The sequence below is a fragment of the Echeneis naucrates genome, chromosome 19 (assembly GCF_900963305.1).
Source record: "Echeneis naucrates chromosome 19, fEcheNa1.1, whole genome shotgun sequence".
Classification (NCBI taxonomy): Eukaryota; Metazoa; Chordata; class Actinopteri; order Carangiformes; family Echeneidae; genus Echeneis; species Echeneis naucrates.
This window is the reverse complement of record NC_042529.1, coordinates 7,392,913-7,416,386: the sequence shown is the minus strand read 5'-3', so window position 1 is coordinate 7,416,386 and position 23,474 is coordinate 7,392,913. Positions and strand designations below refer to the sequence as shown.

General features: G+C 42.4%; 1 protein-coding gene across 4 annotated transcripts in view; it reads right to left on the bottom strand.

Annotated features, from left to right (window-relative positions):
• The window catches only part of dnmbp (dynamin binding protein), a 38,797-nt gene that overhangs the window by 4,541 nt on the left and 10,782 nt on the right, over nt 1-23,474 (bottom strand). For 3 of the 4 annotated variants that reach the window (XM_029527614.1, XM_029527616.1, XM_029527615.1), the window contains exons 2-9: nt 23,131-23,285; nt 22,134-22,256; nt 18,305-20,533; nt 2,925-3,139; nt 2,674-2,773; nt 2,263-2,410; nt 1,099-1,116; nt 76-275 (exon numbers count right to left, since the gene is read on the bottom strand). In XM_029527614.1, the coding sequence (XP_029383474.1) occupies nt 76-275; nt 1,099-1,116; nt 2,263-2,410; nt 2,674-2,773; nt 2,925-3,139; nt 18,305-20,533; nt 22,134-22,256; nt 23,131-23,275 (3,178 nt within the window). In that variant the 5' untranslated portion in view covers nt 23,276-23,285. Of the gene's footprint in view, nt 1-75; nt 276-1,098; nt 1,117-2,262; nt 2,411-2,673; nt 2,774-2,924; nt 3,140-11,569; nt 13,479-18,304; nt 20,534-22,133; nt 22,257-23,130; nt 23,286-23,474 lie in introns of those variants that run through there. The other variant, XM_029527617.1, reaches the window with a different exon arrangement.

The following is a 23,474-nucleotide window of genomic DNA, read 5'->3' as shown; positions in this document are numbered from 1 at the left end:
ACTTCGAGGACTCCATCCGCGCCACGATGTCTGATTTCGCACTGGTAGTGAGAGAGTTTGTTTTGTTTTTATTACCAAGATCCTTCCTGCGCTTGTATTCGTTGATGTTTACGTTGATCTCCTTGACGGCCTGCAGAGCCTCAGTCAGCTGAAGGTGGTCGTGGTGGCTCTTCGGTGTGGCTCCGAGAAGCTCCATCAGCAGCAGCGGATAACGCATCACCCGCTGCACCGGCTTGATGAGGAAAGAGCCAAGATTGATGTAATTTGTTTTACCCCTGAAAGAACGAAAACAGGAATTGGAGACAGCCGTAGACCCCGTCAACATCACAGTCACAGTCCCACTTAATGTCAAATGTTTCTTTCCATGTTCATGTATCACATCTCTGTATCATGTGGACTAAATGAACCAATGATACACTGCATTGTCATATATTCTGACAAAGACAAATACAGTTTGTTCGAGACATGGAAGAACAGGGAAGGCACCATGTGTTAAACAATAATCATTTGCTTAGTCATAATGTCATCAAGAGGACAAACAGCTCACTCAGTTTAAGCCCAAATAACTCAAATCCTTAGTTTGGTTGTTGTTAATATTTGTATTGAGTTATTATTCCTCATTATTGCAAAACAACTTTCTTTATTGGACACTAAACTGGTGTTTGATTTGTGCCAAGGAAAAGCTATTTTATTGTATTATAAACTTATCAGCCTTTACAATCTTATATTTGCAACAATATTAAGAAATGATTGTGGCTGTAAATTGCTTATGCTGTTTCGATCCTAAAGATGACATTAAATGTGTTTCCCAGAATTTTTTTTTTTTCCAGGACAGTAGTACACAGCACACACATGCAAACACAAACACGATGGATATGAGTCCATCTCAATCCAAGAGAGGAATGGCCAAATAAAATCCAGCGCAAAGTCTTCCACACTCAGATTTTTAGCCATCACACAGGGCAAACAAGCGCACACACACACACACACACACACACACACACACACACACACACAGGGCGGTTAGTGAGCAAAAAGCATGCAGTCACGACGATGCACATGCTGGAAATCATGATGGCACTCGTCAGGGAAACTTACCACTCTCGATATATGGCCCTGTTGAGGATTTTAAAAAAGGAAAGGGATAGAAAGATAACAAAAACAAAATTCATAAGCCCAGGACCTGATGACAACTTTCATGTAACCTTCAATTTCACAGGACATGTTTCCATAATCTGCCCACAGAATTCCACTAAGACTTCACAAAGTCAATAAAATTCTCACAACAAAAAACAGTGCTCTTGGTTGTTACGGTTTTGTGTCGTGAATTCTCTTTAAACCCGGACAAAAGCCCAGAGTAGTAAAACATGTTGGCAGCACACATGACCTTTGGAGAGCTGAACATGGAGCCAAATATGAGGCCGCCAGCTTAAATTTACATTATGTCGAGAAAGCAGCGTCTCAAGATGCAAACAAAAACAACGAGGGATTGACCATGTGCACACTTTGAACTTTGCATTGTCTTTTTCTTTTCCTTACACAGATTTGTTCTGAGAGGCAACACCACACCTTTTTTTTTTTTCTGTAAAGCTTCCGGTCTTACAAATCTGTGTTTATCTTCAAACACAGATTGGTGACCATGTTCTAAGTCTGAGTCACTAATGGTGAAACCCGACAGGTGATACCAGGTAGGGCACATTCTTTAACTGCTCTGCATTACTGAGAGATACACTACGATGGAGCTGAGCAAGCTGGTGAAATCATGATACTGTTGGTTGACTTGAAGTGCAAATATGTTTCAGACTAAAAATTGATTTCTTCTGCTTTAAGATTTGCCAAGCGTATGTTTCTCACCCAAACATATAAGCTCAAAGTCTGCTTTGAAAACCATCATAAATTAACTCGAATACGTGAATCTCTACAATGAAAGCTTGCGGCCTTGAAGTTGCATTTTAGCGTGACTTTATCAAACCATAAACCGGTAGGAGAGAAAATCCACATGGGAAACTCATTATCGTAAACCAAGTCATAGTTCAGTTATATTTTGAAAGGACTTCAGTTAACGCTTCATTTCCCTTTGAAAATATTTGATCGTGAGTGTCTCACAGTTAATGTCTAACTTTTTATTATTACTGGCCACTCTTGTTTTCTTTTCATGCCCACACACACACACGTTTTTCACTCCCATGCAAAGAGTTTCATTTAACACACAGGTGTAAACTAAAACCAAAACTAGAGAGTGAATCTTTTCAGATTCCTCACCTCAGCCTTTCCAGACACTCCAACACATGCCGCTGGATGTTTTCGTCTTTCTCGTAGCTCTCCAGCAAAGAGATGGCATCGTCGTGATTCTGACAGTAGATCTTGTACACTTCCTCCAGTTCTGGTTTGAAATCCACAAATACTTTTCCTGGAGAAGATGTAAAAACATAAGGCCAAGTGTCCATTTAAGCAGGAAATGCTGTTTTATTAATAGACAAAAATAACCACACACTCACAAAAAAGTTGTTTTTACAAGGAAGGAAATCTGAATCTTGTGTGATATAAAAGTTTGTTTCAGTTTATGGTTGAAACGTGAATTGAGCACAGCGGGAAGACAGAAGCTATCTGATTGGGTTGTTGGTAAATCAATAACTTCAGACAATGTGCTACTTTTAAAAACTGGCTCCTTACCAGTGGAGTCTGTTTCCTGCAGCGTGTTGAGTAGGCGCTGCGACAGGTCAATCACAGAGCTGATGTTACCGAAAAGTCCATCAAAGTCCACATTTTTCACCTTCAGGAGGGGCAGATAGGAGGAATTAAAACAAAGTGCCACAGTCTTGTGCGTTTTCTATGTAACAATCTTCAACTCAAGTTAGAAAATATGATGATTAAAAGAGTTTGTCCTCAGCTGGTAAGAGTCATAAGCAGTGTTCACGTTTTACCTGCTTCTTCTGCAGTGGCTCGATGATTTCCTTGACGCACATCTGAAGGTCTTTGATGTAGTCCTTCTCCGTCTGCAGCAGCTCCTCGATGACCTTTGACCTCTTCTCCAGCATCCTTAGCTCTGGGTCCTCAGTGCCTGTGCCGGCAGTGGGGGGTGAGTCTGAGGTCGGCGTTGAATCCAAGGGTTTGGGTTGGGATGACAGGAGTGTCATCTCTAGGAAAAAAAAAAAACAAACAACAGATTAGGCTTAAACAAAAATAGTTCCTAATCTTAAGGCTCTTTCTCACTAAACATCATTTTCAGATCAAATGAATTTATATATTTTGAATAAAATAAAAAAAGATATGAAGTCCTCTCATGAACATATTCATTTTTGCCCATTAATTTTCATGCAACGCTTGTAGAAAAAGGCCAAGAGAAACATTTCCCAGCCCATGTCCTCCTTCACTAACCGCCCACCCACCCAGTCCGCCCATTACTCTTCGTCTTGTCTGACTCGCTTTTGATCAATGTCTCTGCTATCACTGGTCCCTGGGACTGGAGGGAGAGCCTGGTTCACGCACCACTGCTTTTCATGAATGGACCCAAAACCGAAGTGGACTCGGGCCCTTTGTGTGTGGCACAATGGCCTGTGACAGCAACTACAGACATACAGGCTCTCAGGGACCGCAGGCAGACATTAAAGACGAGGCAGCCAGAGAGGGGACCGAGTTGAGAGAGAGAGATAACAGGGCTGGGAAGTGATGACGGAGAGACAACACCAGTGTGTGTGGACATTGTATATCTGCTCTGTAACATCAGTGTTGGCTGTGTTAAAATCCTGTTATTTGCTCTGCAAACTCGTAGAGGAAGGAGGAAGTATAACATTTTTTTTTTTTTTAAGTGTTGTGTTGCAGATGTCTGAAGATGCAACAAAGTATTGTACTTAGCTTCCTTCCACCACTGCTGACTATTATAAAAACACAAAGATCTTGGGTTAGTCTGTGTAATGGGCAGTAGCTGACACCACATGTGAATCCCAGCTGTTGTGCGAGGTTGTGTATGTCAGTGCAGGGAGCTTTAGTGTCTCAGAGGGGAGGATTCAGCTTCTTGTGTCTACGAATGAGCACGGCATCATCACTGAACAGATGCTGTCAGAGGCTAATGACGTTAACTCTCCTTACCCTCCTGTTAACCCGTGGAGGAATGTGCAAACACACACAGATGGAAGACTGCTACGACCTTAGAGCTTTGCTGTAAAAAAACAAAACAAACAAACAAAAAAAAAAAAAACCACCAAAGCAGTAGTCCCCTCCATGAGAGTGATAATGATCATATAAAATAATAAAATATTGCTCTCTACAGGGAAAGCTGAGAGAGACTCAAAGAAAATTTTCAAAGTTTCGTTTCTGTCTTTATGACCACAGGATTGTCTGATCCTTGGCCACCTGCCTTTTGTCCGCCTCCCACCCTGACTGCATCCCTCCCTTTCGTTCTCTCCCTCTCGTCACGTGACTTGGCCGAAGCACAACCCAAAGGAGCTTTTCTCATCGCCTGCACTCCTGCCAGCATTTCCCCTCGGGTGAGAAAGTTCACTCACGGGTTGGAAAAGTCAAAAGAGCAACACAATACAAACAGAGACTGAAAAGACCTGCAGTTTAATTGGGATCAATCGGCTCATTCCCACATTTGATCCGTTAAACACACACACAACCGCATCACATGCTCCACTTCTCATGGTTACATATGGGGCCATTTCCACCACAACCAACATGTGAAACAGCATGAACACATTTTGACCCACTTCTGTGAAATTCCACTTGTCTTTGTTCTGCTAACTTATAAAGAAAATACAAGAAAGTACAAACAGTGCAGCTTGTTTGCACGTCTGTATACACACACACACACTTAACACACTAAACAACTTTAAAGGGGTAAAGTACAGTTACTTTCATCCATTTACAATGAAATAATAAAAAAAAAAAAAAAAGCTGGTGAGTTTTTTTTTTAGTTTTTTTTTTTTAGTTTCATCTTTCAAACACTAAATCACAGGAGCTGATAAAGTCAGGTGTCATTCAGCCAACACCCTGATTTGGCATCAGTGATTCACACACACCTGTGAATGGATGCATGCGAGCCAACGCTAATCAGAGGGCAAACAACAGCCTGCTGTCAAAAACCTCATCATGGTGAGGTCAGCCAATTTATCTCCAAAGATTAGAATCACATAGCTGTCCCTTCATAACTGTACAACTGTGGGCAGTTTTTTAATACTTGTTGCTTGCTCACCAGTTTGCATTAAATATTCCCAATATGGTGGGGAGTACAGGAGGTTGTGTGCCAAGTAACTATACAAAGGGGGTGGGGGAGAGCATTTAATTATTAAAAGGACTCTAAGAAGTGATTGTATAATCAAGTCTTTATGTGATGGAGGGCATAACTCTGCAGGGGGGTGATGGGCGTCTGTACAGAGATCTGGCAGCACAAGGGTTGATAAATGAATTATAGTCAAAGGCTGACCTGGTTACACATAGTTAGGAAAATAATAGTGTACAGGGGTGATTGAACGATGAAAACAGGACAAAGCATTTAATTCTGATTTTACTTTACCACTTTTGAAAGTCCTACTGCATTATTGTGCTGTTAAAGCCGTCTGTGGAGCAAAAAACAGTCCCCAGCATGTACAATTAAATTACCTGTGATTCAGATAACTGCAGCAACATTTTCAGCAGGAGAAACATGCTGTTAAGGCTCAGATGGTAAAAAACAGCACTTCTTTACTTCATCCACACATTGTCTGACTCAGAATGGTAAGACACAAGACACAACCTCTATGTCCCCTCCTAAAAGGGACAACCTAATATCATCAGCTTCAACAGGTGGAATCAATCCTGTTGAGTGGAGCTACGGCCTGTTTCCAAAAACAGCTAAACGAGAAGATCAGGGAATCTTTGCAGAGTAAAACCTGGCAGGGCATTTTTTGCACCAATTAATTTTCCTGAATAAGGAAGTCTTAGATTTACTCAGTAAGACCTGCTTCATGGACCAGGAACAATTAGTAACTTATTCTCATCCCCTATGAGTCATGTTTGTCACTGAACAAGCTGATATCCGACTCTGTCACAACAGGGAGTGTACTGCAATATAACATTATGCAAGTAGGACATAATCTCTTTTTACCATCTTGAGACACCCAGTATGACGACTACCATCACAGTCTGAGCTGATATATTAGCACACGCCATCAAAAGGTTGTGGGCATCAAACAAATAGTCGGCCTTATTACTGAGACTGAGATAAATTCCTGGGAATCACTGAGGTAAAGTAAATACAAAGAATGGCATGTTAATATTTTCAAGTTTAATTTTAAAGCTTTCCTTATCACTCACTCATTAAATCTCAGCTGGAAAAACAAACACACTCAGAAATAGCACCCCTAAAATTCACCAAAACATTTCCACCAGTTTCTCCACTGCTTCACACAGAGACAGAGAAAGGAGACGATGATGAGGCATCACCCACCTGCTGCTCGTAACTTTCTTCAAACCACTTCCAAAATAAACACATACCCCCTCCAACACTCACACACACACATTGTGGTTCAAACAACAGCACCCATTCTAAGTCAGTCCATTATCAATCTGAAGTCCAGCTCCTGAGCTTGGTAGAGGAGAGCATGTCCTGCTGCAGAAAGTCCATACCAGAGCTCTAATTACCATGAGAAAGGATGGGGACCCACTGTGATCACACACACACACACACACACACACACACAGGAGGACGAGCCCATTGGTAGACATTAAAACCCGGAGCTGGATTCTTGCCCCCCTCACACAGCAAAGGCTATATTTTTGGGCTTTTTGTTTGTTCGTTCTTTTTTTTTTTTTTTTTTTCGGTTGGAAAAAAAAAAAAAAAATCTGACAGTGACTCTTTCACACCTTTAATATCTAATGATATTTTTGTGGGGTGGATTTATTCCTTTTTGAGTTTATATGGTTCATGAACTCACTTTTGGCTACTTGAACATTTACTGTGAGCTGTGCTAAGGGTCAGGTCCAGTTCTGTGACGGGTCTGTCTCATGTTTCCTAATCTGCCGTCACCTGAGTGGGCTCTTCCTCTGACAGGCTGAAATCTCTCAGAATTATGATTTAACAGAGATCCATCCAGCTTTGCTTATGTTTTCAATGATATATATTTATAGAAAACCCATCAACTAATCTCGAGAATATGTTTTCCATTTTCTCTCTCCTGGAAATCTGCCACTTGGTTGGACAACTGTAGCACAACCAGTTTTAACATGATACTAAGCCTAAGCGGTCTGCAGTCTCTTGGCTGCACGAACAGCTGGGCAAAGTAAGAAAAAATAAATAAATACATTGCGGGCTCTCGGAGGTCGGATACAATCGTTGCTGTGTGCTCTAAAGTTCACAGCAGACTGCACAGTCGCCACAGCAACAAGAGTTAGGCGTTGGGGTGATGGGGGGGCCTCATATGGAGCCAAGTTTTGGAGAGCAGGAGGTGGCTTTGTTGAAATGATCACATGGGAATGTATCTGTGTGCACGTGTGCTCGGTTGGAACATGAAGCAACTTGATAAATTGATATTAAGCTCTCAGACACTCAGTATAACATGACTTGCATTGGCTTGCACCTAATACAAGACACTGATTTAGTTATTTATTTATGCTGCCTGTACCTAAGGGGCAGTAAAGGTGTTGTTTTGAACCTTAACTGAAATCATTCAACGGATGATTCACACATTTTGGTCAACTTCCTTTTTCCTATTGTTCAGAATTGCACTGCCATCTGTGACACCGTGTAACCTGAAAGATGGACATAAGGGAGTTTGTTCAGTGACATACCTTCCTGTTGATTTTTTTTTAGGGTCAAATGTCAAAAGGTCACATTCCTTTTCCTGGCAAAATGTCACAGCAACTTCTGTGTACCATTGTTGGGTATTCCTAATTACAGCTGCAGTTTGTAGCATCCACTGTCGCTAAGAAGGATGTACAGCTTTGCTTATTTCCTGGTGGGAGAGCCTACAAACTAATCCCCGTTGTGTGGAAAATAAAACAAACACTCATCTCTGGCTTCCGTGGAATTTCTCATTTAGTCAAATTTCTATGATGTACACCATCTAATTACTTCAAGAGACCATCAGTTTTGCATATGTGCAGGAGGAGGACCTAAAGCTATTAACTGAGGGGCCTACTCCACCAAAAGAAGTACTGTCTCCAGTTCAAGTTCATGGAAAGGAGGAGCAGGTGCTTCAGTGATACACAGCGGCACAGCAGTATGTGAAAAGAAACCATTCAAAATCTTCCAAAGCGGTTAGAGATCTAATGCTGGGAAACGTTTTCTCATACGGCCATATCATTTAAAGGTTTGGTTTCTCTGTTTGCGGAAAGCCTGTTCATTCAGTTCAGTCTGTGTGTGAGAACCGCCCTGAGATTCTGAGATGACTAATATTCAAGAATATATCTGTTGCTAACTGTAAGACAAGTAAAGACAAAGATCTGCCTGGGGCTTGATGACTTTTCCCAGACCTAAATAAGAAAATGACATTACACTGCTCATTGCACTGGCTGAGTGACAAAATGAGTCCTGTATATTCCTCAAATCAAAATCTGACATTAACAATATGATTTTTGCAATCATACAGATTTTTAGGGATGCATAATGTCATTGGCATGTAATCAGTACTGGCCAATATTTGCAGACTATTATCTAAACTGATTAAATAAAAGGCTGCAGCTTCCTTGAAAGAATAGCCGACCTCAGAGATTTCTTCCCTACCCATTTTGTACAAAATCAACATCCATGACCACAAGTTTACACTCCAAATACAAAAGTGTGGTTGCCTGTACCATAAAGTTACATTTAAAGTGGTTTATTTGTTTAATTTGGTGTAATGGACTGTGATGTGGCAGCAGAGCGTGGAGTAGAGAGGAATATTTAGAGCAGAGAAGAACTTCAAGGAGAAGATTACATAAAAAAAGCTCAAACCACCTTAGTCTAAGAGAAACAAGATGAGAATTAATTCTAAAATTTATGTTTCAGCCTCTAAACAAGAGGGTATCACATTCAGTGAGGAGTGGCAACCACATTAGCTGTCTGGAACAACATGGCTTTATCAACAGTCCTGGTGGGAAAGAAAAAGCCCACAAGGTCAAAGATCAGTTTTGCTGACTTTTCCCATACATCTCTAGCTGAAAAGTACAGATAACATAGGTCTTGTTGTTAGCTGATCCTCTGATCTGGAGCGAAACCCTACAGGACACTGATCCACTACTTCATCTACACACTTCCCATGACGGACGGCACTTAAAATTTCATGTCACAGCTTCTTTCATGATGATAAAACAAGGACTGTTGTGAAAATCAACAACCCTGGAGTTTGAAATCTTTAAATAATAAATCTTGATGACAGAGAGAGGTGAATCAGAGGTTGTGCCTTTAAAAAAAAAAAAACCAGCCAAAAAGGCCACTCAGGTTGTATCAAAAAGAAAAGCATACACTGTTAATCAGTGTGACTCATGCAGACTTTTGGACTGGTGAGCTCAAACATTTCTTGCCAGCTGACTGAGATAAGATGTCTTTGGAGTGATATTGTCAGTCTATTTGAAATCTTGCTGGTCTTAACTCCTAACCCCGCTGCCCACCAATGGTAGGGGCCTCTTATGGATTACAGGGGACAACACAGCATATGCTCCATGATCATAACTGGATGACGACATGTTACTCACACACAGACAGCGTGCATACAGCAGAAGATAAGTTCAAAAGTTCAACTGTAAAACTAAATTATTGTATATATTTCACACATTAAATACATTTTAATTACACTCTTGGACTTTATATTCCTTCAAAAAACTATTTTCCAATTAGGTTGCCCTCTTTGGATAAAATTATACCAAGTTTGTGAACAGCAGCACAACAACACCTCTAACAATAACATGTATTTCATTGATTGGTAGCTGCTGTTTGCCAGACTAAAGCTCTAATATCCAATGATGGATTATGGAGAACAAAGGCCCTTTTAATGCTCAGGGCCTCACCTCAAACAGCCTTGGCCATAACCTCAATGTCACTGAATCACAGCATAAACCCGATAAGCACTGCAACAAGATGGTCTAATGTTTTTAGCCCAGCAATCAAATACTTTACTCAGGGCAAACCCCTGACCGAGCTGAAACTATTTAACAAGATTAACGGATGACAAGACACAGCGGCTGCAAGTGTGGATGTGTGTGTGTTTTGAAAAATGCCGTCATCGCTCTAATAAGCCTTCATGGGTCTCAGGAACACACACACACACACACACACACACACGCACACTTGATTATCAGTCTAGTCCTGCAGTGAAGGAGTCAGGACAGTGCTGGCCACCGCCTGGCACCAGACAGACCCCCACCATCCACTCACCATGCTGACGCTAGGGATTAATACTGCCGAAATGGGGGTGTGTGTGTGTGTGTGTGTGTGTGTGTGCGTGTATGCATGCATGTGTTTCTAGGTGACTGGGGGAGGGGTCGTGGGGGACCACCTGCTTCTACTCAGCCACAATCAAGTGAGGCTCTCTCTTTCTCCACTTCTTCATAAAACACGCTCCAAACTCATCAACAGTGATGCTCTTTGTGTTTATGACTGTTTATCAGTAAACACAAGGCAATCTGATCAGTCCAACACCCCATAGTTCAGCACAGGTCATTTAAAGAGGGCTGTTTCCTTTTACCTTGACATTTCTCAAATACTGACAAACAGGAAAAAGTTGAGAGACATAAGTTTGTCAGATATTTAGGCTAACATGATATACATTCAGATGATTTCTGAACTTTACCAGTTAGGTTTTCTCACTTGAAACAAAATTTTATTCAATCAAGCCACTAAGTATCATTTCACTTGATTTCACAAAATGTGTCAAAATCCTAAACTCCTAATATTTATTTTGCATTTTATTAGTATTTCGTGTGTTCATACCAATTATACTGGAAATTACACCAAAGTCAGTCAGTTCAATATTTTCTATAGTGAGTTGTCTGAAGAAAACAGTGAGAGAGACAGTGAGAGACAGACCTTTCAGACAAGCAAGAACCGGAAAGACTGGTTATTTGTTCACACAGCAGCAGCAGCGCAGCAGAATATGGCAGCGAACAGGAAAACCCTACAGAGCGCAAAGAATGACAGAGGAAACAAAACCCAGAACCTTCAAAACCTGTTCTGCAGGCTCATCTAGCTGCAAATACCTGACGACACACTTTCTTGTGAGATAGTTGATAGTGGCACACACAAGCACACGCATCTACCCAGACGCACGAGCACACGCTTTCTGAGAAGGGTGACTCTGGCTAGTCAGCGCTTTGAAGCCCCTACAATTGATTAGAAGAGCAACTGTGGAGGTCACCACTGATAAAAAGTGAGACACTGGATACAGTCCACCTGTCTGCCCTACAGGGTTGGGGGAATGACAAGAACATGTTCCCCCCTTTTGTTTTTCAGAATGTATTCAGTGAAGATAATTTGCATCTGAACCTTTCATCTATCTTGATGAATCTTAGGGAGGTGTCAACCATCAGATGAAGAAATAATCACAGATATATTTCATGATGTGTGAATACAGCCGGTGGAGTGGCTTCCTTCACATGGCAATTTCCTGGTCTTTACCTTGTTTTTGTCTCCTTGTGGTCGCAAACTTGGACTTCTGCAGTGAGCTTGGAGCGGTCTTTCTGTAGAAGCTGTTCCGATCTAGTGAGCCCACATAAACTGGCTTGCGACCCCGTCTTGAACCGACACTCCCAGCACTGGATTCGTATCCCTTTTCCTGGTCGTCACTTTGCCCATATTCAACGGGATCCTCAAAAGAGTGCATTTCCCTGAGTGCCAACTTTTGGTTCTGCTCCTCAACCCATTCTTCGCAGTGGGTCTTTCGATGTTTTTCAGTATACTCCTCATAGCGCGTTTCTGCAGATACTGAGCGAAAATCTCGGTATCTGTCTCTGGGCTTGCTGTGGGAACGCTCCCCTTCTTTTCTGGATGCGTAGCGATCTTCACTGTCATGGTCGTAGTGGTCCACATCCCTTCTCTCATAATGTTCCCTTGTTTTGTAGTTGTCCCTCCTCCTGGTGTCATAGTGCTCCCCTCTCCTGTCATCATCTGCATCTCTGTACCTGTTATAGCGGTCCCTCTCCTTATAACCCCCATATTCCTCAGGCTCATAGTCATACCTGCCCCTTCCTTTACTGGTGTAAGTTTCCTCCCCACTTAGATCATGGACATCCTTGTATTTGCTGGTATTTTCTCTGCGATCATATCGATCCTCTGCATAGTAACGGTCCCGATGCTTTCGCTCATCATCATAGCAGTCGTCATCTCTACGCTGGTAATATTCCTTTTCTCTGTAGCGACAGCTCTCTTTGTAGTCATAACGGTCCCTGTCGTGGTCATAGTAGTGATCATTGTCTCTGTAATTCTCTCTACGAGGGTAAGTGTCTTTATTATCATGGTAGTCTTCATATTCATAACTTTCATGATCTCTGAGATTTCGGCGTTTCCGACTGTCATAGTATTGCTGTTCTCTGTCATTGTAGCGTTCGTTGTATTTTCTGTCATAGTGATCTCTGTACTTGTACTTGTCCTTGTGATCATAGTCATGATCCAGACCTCTGTGACTTCTATAATCATACCGTTCAGAGTAATGGTCATTTTCTCGAACCCAATCTTCTCTTCTTCTGTCCTCATCCAATTTACCATACCTTTCTGGACTTCTTAAGTCATTAATGTCTTTTTCATGTGGCGCTCTGCTGTAGTCCTGTAGACCGTGATCCTCCGGGCCTTGGTAGAAACAGTGTTTTCCCTTCCATTCAGATATCCTCAGGTCCAGGTGACCATCCTGTGAGCCGGGGTGGAAGTAAACATCCTGGCCTTGATGCATCTTGTCTTTAAAAGCCGCCTTTTGCCGATCATCATATTCCCAGCTGGGTTGTTGGCCGACATTGGCCTGTCTAATTTGAGCTTGTTCCCCCCATTGTACTGGCCAGGGAGCTGGCACATGCCCTGGAGGTGGCACTGGCCCGCCTACCGGCACCATCATGCCGCCATGGACTGGCATTGGGCAGCCTGGAGCTGGAAGTGGGTCACCGGGATTTGCTACCATGGCTGGTCCCTGTGGGAATCCAGGAGGGACTACTCCATACCCAGGATATCCAACTTGTTGCTGCTGAAGCTGCAGATGGTGCAACTGTTGTAGCTGTTGCAAATGGGCATTCCTCTCCCTCTCTCTGGCCCAGCCAGCGTCCCCCAGCTCCTCCACGCTCTTCCCTCTCCTCACCGGAGCTCCAGCTGGATAGTTCCAGTCCACCGGAGCAAACATAACTGGATTGCCATAAACCACCGGGCTCTTCATGACTTTTGCTCTTTGGATCAGCCAACCCGGTACAGATACAGTTCCCTGTTCAACGTGGCTTACTCCCTCGTTCCAAAGTCCTGCATTCCATAACAAAGTGCTGTGGGAGACTCCACCTGTCAGGCATATTGTCTGTAACTCTCCCACTTGTTTTCTGTCTCCTCTCCACTGCCTCAGCAGGACTGTCTTGCCCAAGCACCTCCCAGTCCACAGTGGAGATGAATAACACCCTCCCAACAGCCATCTCAGCGAATCGTAGAAGGAGAGGGGGAGCAGAGTTGTAGAAGGAGGGGCCTCCTTGGGTTAATGATTCAGTGGAGTCACATGAGTGGAGGATTAGCTTATTAGTCCCTCCCACAGTTTCAACTGGCTCGTACCTCTATTTGCAGGAAAACAACCTGTCTAGAGATTTTCTTTAATGGGGACTCATTTCACTTCACATTGTTATCAAATGTTTTTTTGTTTTTGTTTTTTTTTACTGCCATGAACAATTCCTCATCCTTCTATGTATCCTGTTGGCTTTGTCTTTGCCTGACAATGCTGTGATTACCAGGCCATTTGTGCGGTCAGCAGTGACACAACTTATTCCTGTTTGTCTACAACCAACTCTAGCTTTCATAGTGAAACTTCAAACGCAGGTCCAAAGGCCATGACATTTATAGTTAAACTGAAACTCGCAAGAAACCGACCTCAGCCAGGATGACTGACTTTACCTACATGTCAGGGAAGAGCAGTTTTCTTTTAAAATAACAGCAGACTGAAAGGGGAGTCTACAATAATAATAATAATAATGAAAAAAAAGCTCTAGTTAGAGCTCTAGTTAGCGTAAATGAGCATCGAGAGGGAAATGTTTTTGAGAACACAGCCTGATTAGACCAGAGCAGCAACTGAAAAAGTAGCTGCTGGTGTGTACAATGAGCTATTGTTGAAGACAGTCCCCTCTCTCAGCAGAGACACGAACTTTTAGTGTGAGAAAAAACTCAAGCCTATTCATAGAGCTGGAGTATAATAATCCCTCCCCCTCAACTTAACTGCATCAAAGAGGCAGGCAAGTGTAGGACTTTGCAAATGCTCAAGTACACATGATACACACAGACACATACACTTGTGGGATAGTTTTGATTTACTATCAACCCAAACAATTTCAATTATTAAGGCTGGTATGAGCCTGTTTTTTTAATTTAAATGGAAACCTTATCAACAAACCAGCTATTCCAAAAAAAGAAAACTTCTGATATTTTTCTTTCTGATAAATAAAACTAGAAGTGCTTACTTTAATTAAGGAGCCTGTACATGCCCCCTTAAATAACCTATCACTCTTTACTAAAAATAACTGAGAAAATAAAAAGTAATTTGTCTTGATGCTACTGAAATATAACACAAAAATATCTTTGAATCAGCTGTATCTGTGTTTTTTTGGTCTTGTAAATAAAATGTCATGACAGAGATTTAATTAAAACGGTGCACAACAAAACAGATACAGTCTCACAAGCTTAGGTTCAGTACAAAAATCTCTCTAACCAATTGTTGTTGTGTATTCTTATGTAAGGCTGTTTAATTATCAGTGCTCAACATCTCATCTTTCAGCAGCCAGACAGAACTGAAACTGTAAAGTTGCGCATGTGTGTTTCTTGCAGGAATGTCAACTCAACATTCTTCTTCTTGGCTGTGTTAGTTTATGCAGATGAAGCTATCAAGCTGTTAATCAACATTCTGAGTATCAAGAACACTGCGATGTGACGTCCAGGCATAAGGTCATATATCAAACTGACTGCAGCCTACAAGTCTCCTATTTTCTAAGGCTGACTGAGGGAAACGTGAAGCTGAAACAGATCCTGAAAACAGTGTTAAACAGATCAGGCTGTGGTGTCACAGAAGCGGATGGGGGGTGTTAATGGTTGGTTTAAAGAATTAAAGCAGACTGAAGGTCAAAGAGCTTAAATAAGAAAAGACGAAACACAAAGAGATGGTGGAGATGGTGTGTGAGAAAAAGAGGGCTGTTTCTGACAGCTGCCATCCTGCATGTTTCAAACATCAAATTATAAGACCCTGTAGGCCCTGTGTAGGAAGGGGCTACAAGTTTGCATCCTAATTCACTGAAATTTAGTGGAACTGGATCATGATAGAATGAAAATATTCTGTGATTGGTTCCTGAGTTATTTATCAGATGAAGTTGGCAACAGTAATTTGTAACATGAATTTGCAAGACTGATATAAATATTATGCAGGTAATTCAAAGTGGAAAAATTAACAGCACATACACCATATACATATATATATATATATATATATATATATATATATATATAATATATTATTATATAATATATATATAGTGAAGAATCAAATTGAGCATGAACAGTACGTGGCTGATTCTTTAAGATTTGAGCTTTACTATTTAGTGCCTTTAAGTTTCTATGAGGATTTTTTTGTCAACTTCTGCATGTGTATGTGCTCTATGTTGAAGTTACTCCCTGCCTTTGAACAATAAGCTGCCATTGTCTCTGAAACATCAAGCTCAGGAACACACCCTGCAAAAGCATGGAAAAAAAACTCCTGTGTGTGTTTTTGTGTGTGCACACATGCATAGCAGTAGGATGACAAAGACATTTTTGCGTTAAGAGCCGAAGAGTGTGCGCAATATTTATACACCTGTAGCATAAGAGGGACAAGAAAGGGACACTTAATATCATCTTAACATACACTTCTAATGGCTTAAGTGTCAAACTAATGTGTTGATGTTTACCATTTAAATATGGAAATAGGCGTATTCTTGGCTTTTCATCCCCTCCGGGTCTTGAATCTCATCAACCAGTCATGTCTCCATATTTGACCATTTCCACATCTAAAAGTGTGGCAAATATCAAAGGAGAGCCAGAAAATGAATGTGTGAATTTATTACTGAGTTCCTGTAGGGTGATGAGAGAACAGAAACTTCAAGGCACGTACAGCAAATTTAACCTCAGGCTGACTCTCTTCATTGACAGACATAAAGGTGAGGCATCTACCAGCTGACAGGCATCAGACAGTGAATGATGGCGTCTAACAGGAAGCGACTCATTTAAACAGACACTCGTATATGACATAACAACATCAATAACTATCAAACTAAAGTAGACTGGATTCATCTTGTAGTAATCATACTATCTTGGCAAGATCAGTCAGTGTAATGTTAAAAATTTCAATTAGCATTTCTTCAATAGGCCTGAAACTAAGACTTGAGCCAAAGCGTAAAATAAGAAACATGAACATAAGAATGCAGTCTGGTTGTTTCTGTGAACGGCAGTGATTAAACTTTTATATGAATAAGGACATTTGTACAAGTGGGTGAGAGTGTGGGTAGTGAACTCTGCTGCTCAACATCAAGTAGCAGGTACAGATTGGAAAAATAATAGGCTATTCATCCAAAATCAAAATCCAGAAGGCGTGAGATTTATGGATAAAATAACCAGATAAGCATCTGCTTTTGGAGCATGACATCAATAATCAAGTTCAAATTCAATTATGTAGAGACACTGTGACAGGAGTACCATGACGGAAACTGATTTCTCATCATTCAATATGACATTCTCAAACGTTCTCAACAACAACTGTTAATGTCCTCAAGTAAAGCACTAAACTACCAAATGCAGTGAGAAGAGATTGTCAAGAAGCCCGCCAGTCTAACAAATAAAGTTACAAACACCACGTTGAGGTCCAGCCTACCTGTCGCTCTGCTGGCGCTGGCCTTCCAGACCAGCCCAAACAGTGTGGAGAAACGTACCAAAGGCCCTGCCACAGCTCGCAACAACCACACTTCAGACATAATCTGTCCTTGTCCCAAAAACCCCACACCCAGTGTCTTCAGTCTCCTTAGTCCAGATAAGGGACAGAAATGAAGAGTGGAGAAGGTCCAAGGAGGGTCAAAGTAGGAAGGAAAATCATGGACAGAGAGAGAGAGAGAGAGGGAGGAAGAGACGGAGAGTGGAAAAAGAGACAGAGGCCCACGTGCATTGCTTTACCCTATCACTACGTGCAGGAACGTACCTCGTACCTATGTGAAAAAGTGCTGGGCTGCTGAAGACCCGATGACAGCACTGTGTGCCAGATAGTGAGAGATGGGCAAAACAAAGCTGAACCAATTAGCTCTGACTGACTGTGGATCAATACAGCTCAAAAATCCAATTGCATTTGTTCAGAAAAACATGACAATCACTCTATTTATCATATGTAGAACTAAATGGAGAAAATGGTTTATAATGGATGGTGGGGAATTCTAATGTACAGACGAACTTTGAGACTTATTGTGGTGTTTAACAAATTCCATTTCATCTTTTATTTAGAGAAACTTCAATTTTAGAAAATGTTGACTATAGTCAAGGAAAATAATGCGGTTTGAAACAAGAAATCAGATTGAGAAGTAGTAGCCATTAACTAATAATACCTAACTGATCACTGTACTCAAATGTGAATTCCTCAGTGCGGACACACATAGATATACACCATTAACACATTCTTCACACATCTTTGATCTTTGTGATCTTTGAGAGTGAATAAGGGGATAGTGTTTGTGCCTGAGTGTGACAGTGGAATCAGGGTCAAAGAGGAAGTCTACTAAGTACTGATGTCTCCTTTTTAGATTCCTGTTTTATTGGATTTTGTCTTCAGAAAATGAAAAGGTTTGAACTAGCCTGCAGGCAACAGAGGTGAACTATGATATCAGCTAATACAAATTCTGCTCTATTTGCATTTTTTTTTCATGCACATTTAACAAATTATACCATTTAACTGCCTTTGGCCTAACTTTTAATCGTGACTTTACTTGTTACATCCAACATGCCTCATACCTCCAATACCTGTAGGCTCCATTGTGTTATGTTTGTATGCTTTTGGGTCCATCAACCTAAACCCTTGTGACCTGAGGGTTTCATTTCATTTCCTGCCACCTTATTACTGCTCTCTATCTAATAATGGCATGAAATCTCCCAAAAAACATGTCCATTCCCCAGCAGTCTTACCTTGTAGCTGCTGCTGCTCCAGGGCGAGTGTCTCCAGCGTGTAGTTGCAGAACTCCAGATTCTCCATCGCTTGCGTGCGAGCCGTCTCATCCTCCTCCTCCTCCAGCATGGCCCTGAGCTCCTCCGCCGTGTGTGCGTATGCCTCCATGTCGTGCTCCACCTCCTGCAGCCTTAGCAACAGCTGGTACCTCTCCTCCTCTTCCCTCTGTCTCTGACTCTCCAACTCCATCTCTCTCTCCAGCTCTTTCTCTGCTTCTAGCTGGCGCTGGATTTCGTGTTCCTGGGCATCTGCGAGGTCACCAAACTCAGCCTGACCCTCCGTTACATGGTTGAGGATGCTTGCGGCCGGTTCATCTGGGCTGTAGAAGATGGGGCTGCTTGTGAGGGCGTTGTTGGGCAGAGGAGCTGTATTTGGTCTCGGGCAGCGGGGAGGGGGACGTGGAGCGGGGCGGGCTGGTTTGTATGCGGCCGGAGCTGGGGGACGCAGCACTCTGGGACGAGGAGGTGGAGGACGCAGCGTCCGGCGCCTCTCCAGAGAGGAAGAGGCAGATTTAGACTGTACGAGGTGCGAAACTGGAGAATGTAGGGAGCCTCTGATAATATCGCTTTCATCACTATAATCCAGAATAGAAAAGTGCCGTGAGATATGTGATTGCTGGTTCAGGTCACCTACAGACGACACGTCCCTCGAAGCCCCAGAACTCATGTTGGTATCACTAAATGAAGAGGTCAAGCTTTTCTCAAATTCAAAAAGCTGCTGGGATAGTTTTGCCTCCAAATCACCGGCTGAGGTCGGCAGGGCATCTAAGGTGATGGAGGACGGCAGCACTCCATTGGAGCCGTGCTCTCTCTGCTGTGAGTGCGTCTGTGTCTCAGCACCACCCATCATCATATCAGCATCACTGACACTAGCATGGCGAGTCAGCTTCTTCTGTTTGTGAGCTTCAACAAGGTTAATTAATGCCTGGCCAAGACTGGTGTTTCCATAATTTGTGGTTGCTCCGTCTGTTGGAGGCGTCTGGTAGTGTCTGCTGTCTTTAGACCAGCCAGTGTGAGGGAGGGTCAGGCTGTGAGTTAGTCTGGGCTGTGATGGCCGAGCAGTACCATTAGTATAGCTTGACCGAGATGTGCCAGATGAAGAATTGTGGTGCTTGTGGCTACGTGCAGGCAGGCTTGGGCGAGGTGGGAGTCTGGGCCTTGCCGGAGGAGTGGATCTGGGTCTCTCAGGCCGTCTTTGTGCCGGGACAACAGGCCTACTTGGCTGAGAGTCTGCCCTCATGCCCCCCTCTCTCTGTGCTCCGTTGTTGGTTTGAACCACAGTGCTTTTGTTTTCATTTTGCCACCTCTGCTCCTCGGTCCTCTCAAAATAGTCCAGGTCCCACACTGTGTGGTCTTCATATGTCCGCCATTCAGCATCATTCGCCGACCCGTTGGGAAGAAAGCAATCTGAGGTGAATTCAGAAGTACAGCTGTTCTCCTTATCCTCTTCTAGTTCAACATTTGTGTCCTCTGCAGTTTTCTGCCCGCTGTCATCTAATTTGACAAAACGATGGGGAAAAATACCCCGTTGCCCCCTCACCTCCCCCTCCAGCCAGCCGTCTTCCAATGTGTTTATCACTCGTATGCGATCCCCCACATCAAAGTCCAGCTCACCTGGCTCCATGGCCCGAAACTCATACAGTGCCACTCCATAAACACCACCCTCCTCCTCTTCGTCTTCTTCCATTACATGCTCCCTCTGCTCCACTTCCTCTCTGAGAAAAACCTCTCCTTCTTCAGCACCTTCCTCCGGGTCCTCATAGCTGAATTGTTGATATTCATCGGTCAAATACTGACAGTCTACAGACTCCTGTGGAGACCGGAGGGGGCCAAGGAGCTCAACAAACCCCTCTGGGAAGATTCCCCTGCGGCCCTCCAACTCTCCCTGGAACCAGCCTGGCTCGGGCAGGCCTGTGATAATGATCAGGTCCCCTTCGCGGAAATCTAGCTCCTCATTAAGCTGTGCATGGAGGTTCATAAGTGCCCGGGCCTGACCCAGGGCGTAGGGTGGAAGCTCTGAGGCCTGGGCTTGAGCTGAGCGTTCAGAAAGCTGCCTGGAGTGTCCTGACAGATTCAGCTCCTTCACGCACGATGTTGGGAAGAGTCCACGGACTCCCCAGGCATTACAGCCACGTTGCCACCTTTCCCCAAGGTCCATGGACCCTCCCGCCTCTCCAACTACTACATCACCTAGAAAGACAGAGGATGAAGATTGCTTTTAATGTTCAAAGCACTATATGGAGTTAAATCAATTAAACACTAACATGTTGCACTTTAGACAGTTTTTGATTGCTTTTTGTTTTTTATACAATTATGAGCTCGGCAAAACAACAGAGGGAGCTGGAAGAGCAGGACTAGAATCTGTGCTTGTGTAGGAGCCAACAGAAAACCGCAGCAGAGAGCTTGATAATTGATGTGTGCACTGCTGTGATAAGGATTTAACTGAATAGACCAGGAACAGAATCTCTCAGGTAGTTTTGGTTCTGCAACAATATTTTAGATCTTATTCATAATAAATTTTTTTAATAACTAGACTAGTGTCAAATGCTAATCTGGCAGAAATCAGGGATTACGGGAATGCAGACTAGTCAGGCAGAAGTCATGGAGGTCACATTCCAAAGACCTGCGGCTCCACCTCCCATTGTGTCTGCAACCAAAACTGGAACATTGCCAGGACGAGCATGGAAAATCATACTGGAAATGAACCTCCACATTTCCACCCTAACACTGGCTGGACTGTTTCCTATTTTTCTTCTAATCCTGAAAGTGTTATTCATGATAAGAAATCAATATAACTGCTCAATGCACGTTCACAAAGCATGAACTAAAAACTACAACTACAAATAATATCAGGACATCTAATGACAGTAAAAGACTACAGGAAATGTTTCACCAATTTGAAGGAACACTGCAGATATCAGTGTTGTATGTCTGAGCTTAGCTGAGTGAAAAATAAAGATAGAAGCAAATAACAACTAATGTAATCATATCGGAGGATTGGGGAATGTGAAAAGAAAACCGCAGTACAGTTTATATATGCTTCAGTTTGGAAACTGGGGACATCTAGTGGGGAGTTCTGGACATTAATCTTGTGGTTGCTGTTTTAACAGTGAATTGGTGTCTCACATTACAGCAGTAATATAATAGGTTTAATCCTGAACTCATAGTTTTCTTGCCTTGGGATAGAATTGTTTTACTGATTATATCAATAATATGCACATACTCATGACACGAGGAAGTGCAGTGTTTGCCTTCATTACAAGATCCAATCGGTGCTGTCTTTGTCACAAATCATCTTGACCAAGCTAATATATATCAGGTAATACAAGAAAAAACTGAATACTGCAGAAAAAAAAAAACTCACTGTGTGATTTTGCCCAAACAGGCAACATTTAACCGGGTGGATTGGTTGCAGTTTGTGACAGTGGAGACAAGGCAACAACCAATTTGACTTTCAGGTCACGAGGTCCAACACAACCAAACACAGATACACAACAGCACAACACAACGCAAACAGTTTACCTGAGTACTGCAACATCAACAAGAAGCGTTAAACTGAGTGAGAGAGTACGCCCCATTAGACCAATGGTGCTATTTTAAGACACAGTATCACATCAAGCAACCGATTTAAAAACAAAAGATGATTGGGGTCAGATAGGTTCATTATTTCTGTGTTAGGCCAAAAATAGAGAATCAAACTTTCCAAAGCCAAAGAATAATACAGTTTTATATTGCATTAATATATATATATAAAAAGATAATTGTCTGTATAGGTGCAGCATGTCCATACCTCTCTTCAGACACAGGTTGCCTGGCTCTGCTGAGCTGAAATCACTGATGCATACGTAGAGTCGGTCTCCAGGCTTGGTGCTGGGAATGGTAACCTCTTCCACAAAAGTGCTGGGAAACTGACCTAATAATGGAACATAAAGAGGACAAAACACAGTCAAATGACATCATGCAATTTCTCTTTCCTAGTAGAAAAAACTAATACTGAAAATGGCAGGTTCCTCAATTCTTCTTTGGATAGTTTTCCAATAATATCTCACATGTGGTGCAGTCTTATGAGATCCTCTGTATACTGGAATCAGTGAAAGAGAAAAATAATCTGCAGTTCTTAACATGCAACTACACTAAATTCCACTTTTTTGATGCCAACTGTTTTAGTTTGCTCTTCATGATTCGTTTGATAATATGTGAAAAATGTTGCATTGCTATTAGAATCCAAATCAGGAGAAGTTCAGTTACAGTGAACGGGATGTGGACTTCTTTGCACTCCCAAATTTGGGTGTTCACCCAGCAGCAAAGACAGATTCAACCTTCTGGGGAAGTCATGTCATAGATTAATTGGTATCCTCTGCTCTTCTGCGATGAGCTGTTGAAACAAGCCCCACACTCACTTCCCCTTCAGCGTGTTCTTTAACACATTACAGGAATTTTACTCTTAAAACACTCAGGTGGATTTTTGTGAATTTGACCCTTACAGGACAGAGGAAGCAAAAGAACAATGATGCACAGGTCAGGCATGCAGCGCTGACCAGAATGCATTGTGTTTCTCTCTGACCACCATCTGACTGAGCATAATACTTTTTGGTTAATACGTTCTTTCCTTTTTTTCAGGTTAGATTGACCTACTGAAGAGTGATAAAAGGCAATAACACACAGAATTCAGTGCTTCAATGGTTCAGTTAGGCTAAAGTCCTTTGAAATGAACAATGCCCCTCTTCTTTGCAGAGCTATTCAACCATACATGTTTATTTGCAGCAATAGCGAGCCTGACACATTACCTGTGACTCCATCTTTGTTACCAAGCAACCAGAACTCATCCACAACACTGAGCACCTCAATGACATCACCGGTGAAGAGTGGCAGCTCCTCAGAGACGCTGGGGAGAAACTCAAACACGGCACGCACCACCTTTCCTGCTTCCATCACTCATAACCTGCAGAGGCACAGAGAGCGAGACAGAGATTAAAAGATTGTTAAAGAAACTTACTCTGACAACAGATAATTATACAAATGTATGTCAAAAACAATCAAACAGAGAAACAAAAAGTTTAAAGTGAGAAGTTTAATATATATATTAAAAAAATTTTAAAAATAAAAATCAGGCATCAGGCAATGTGTCGCT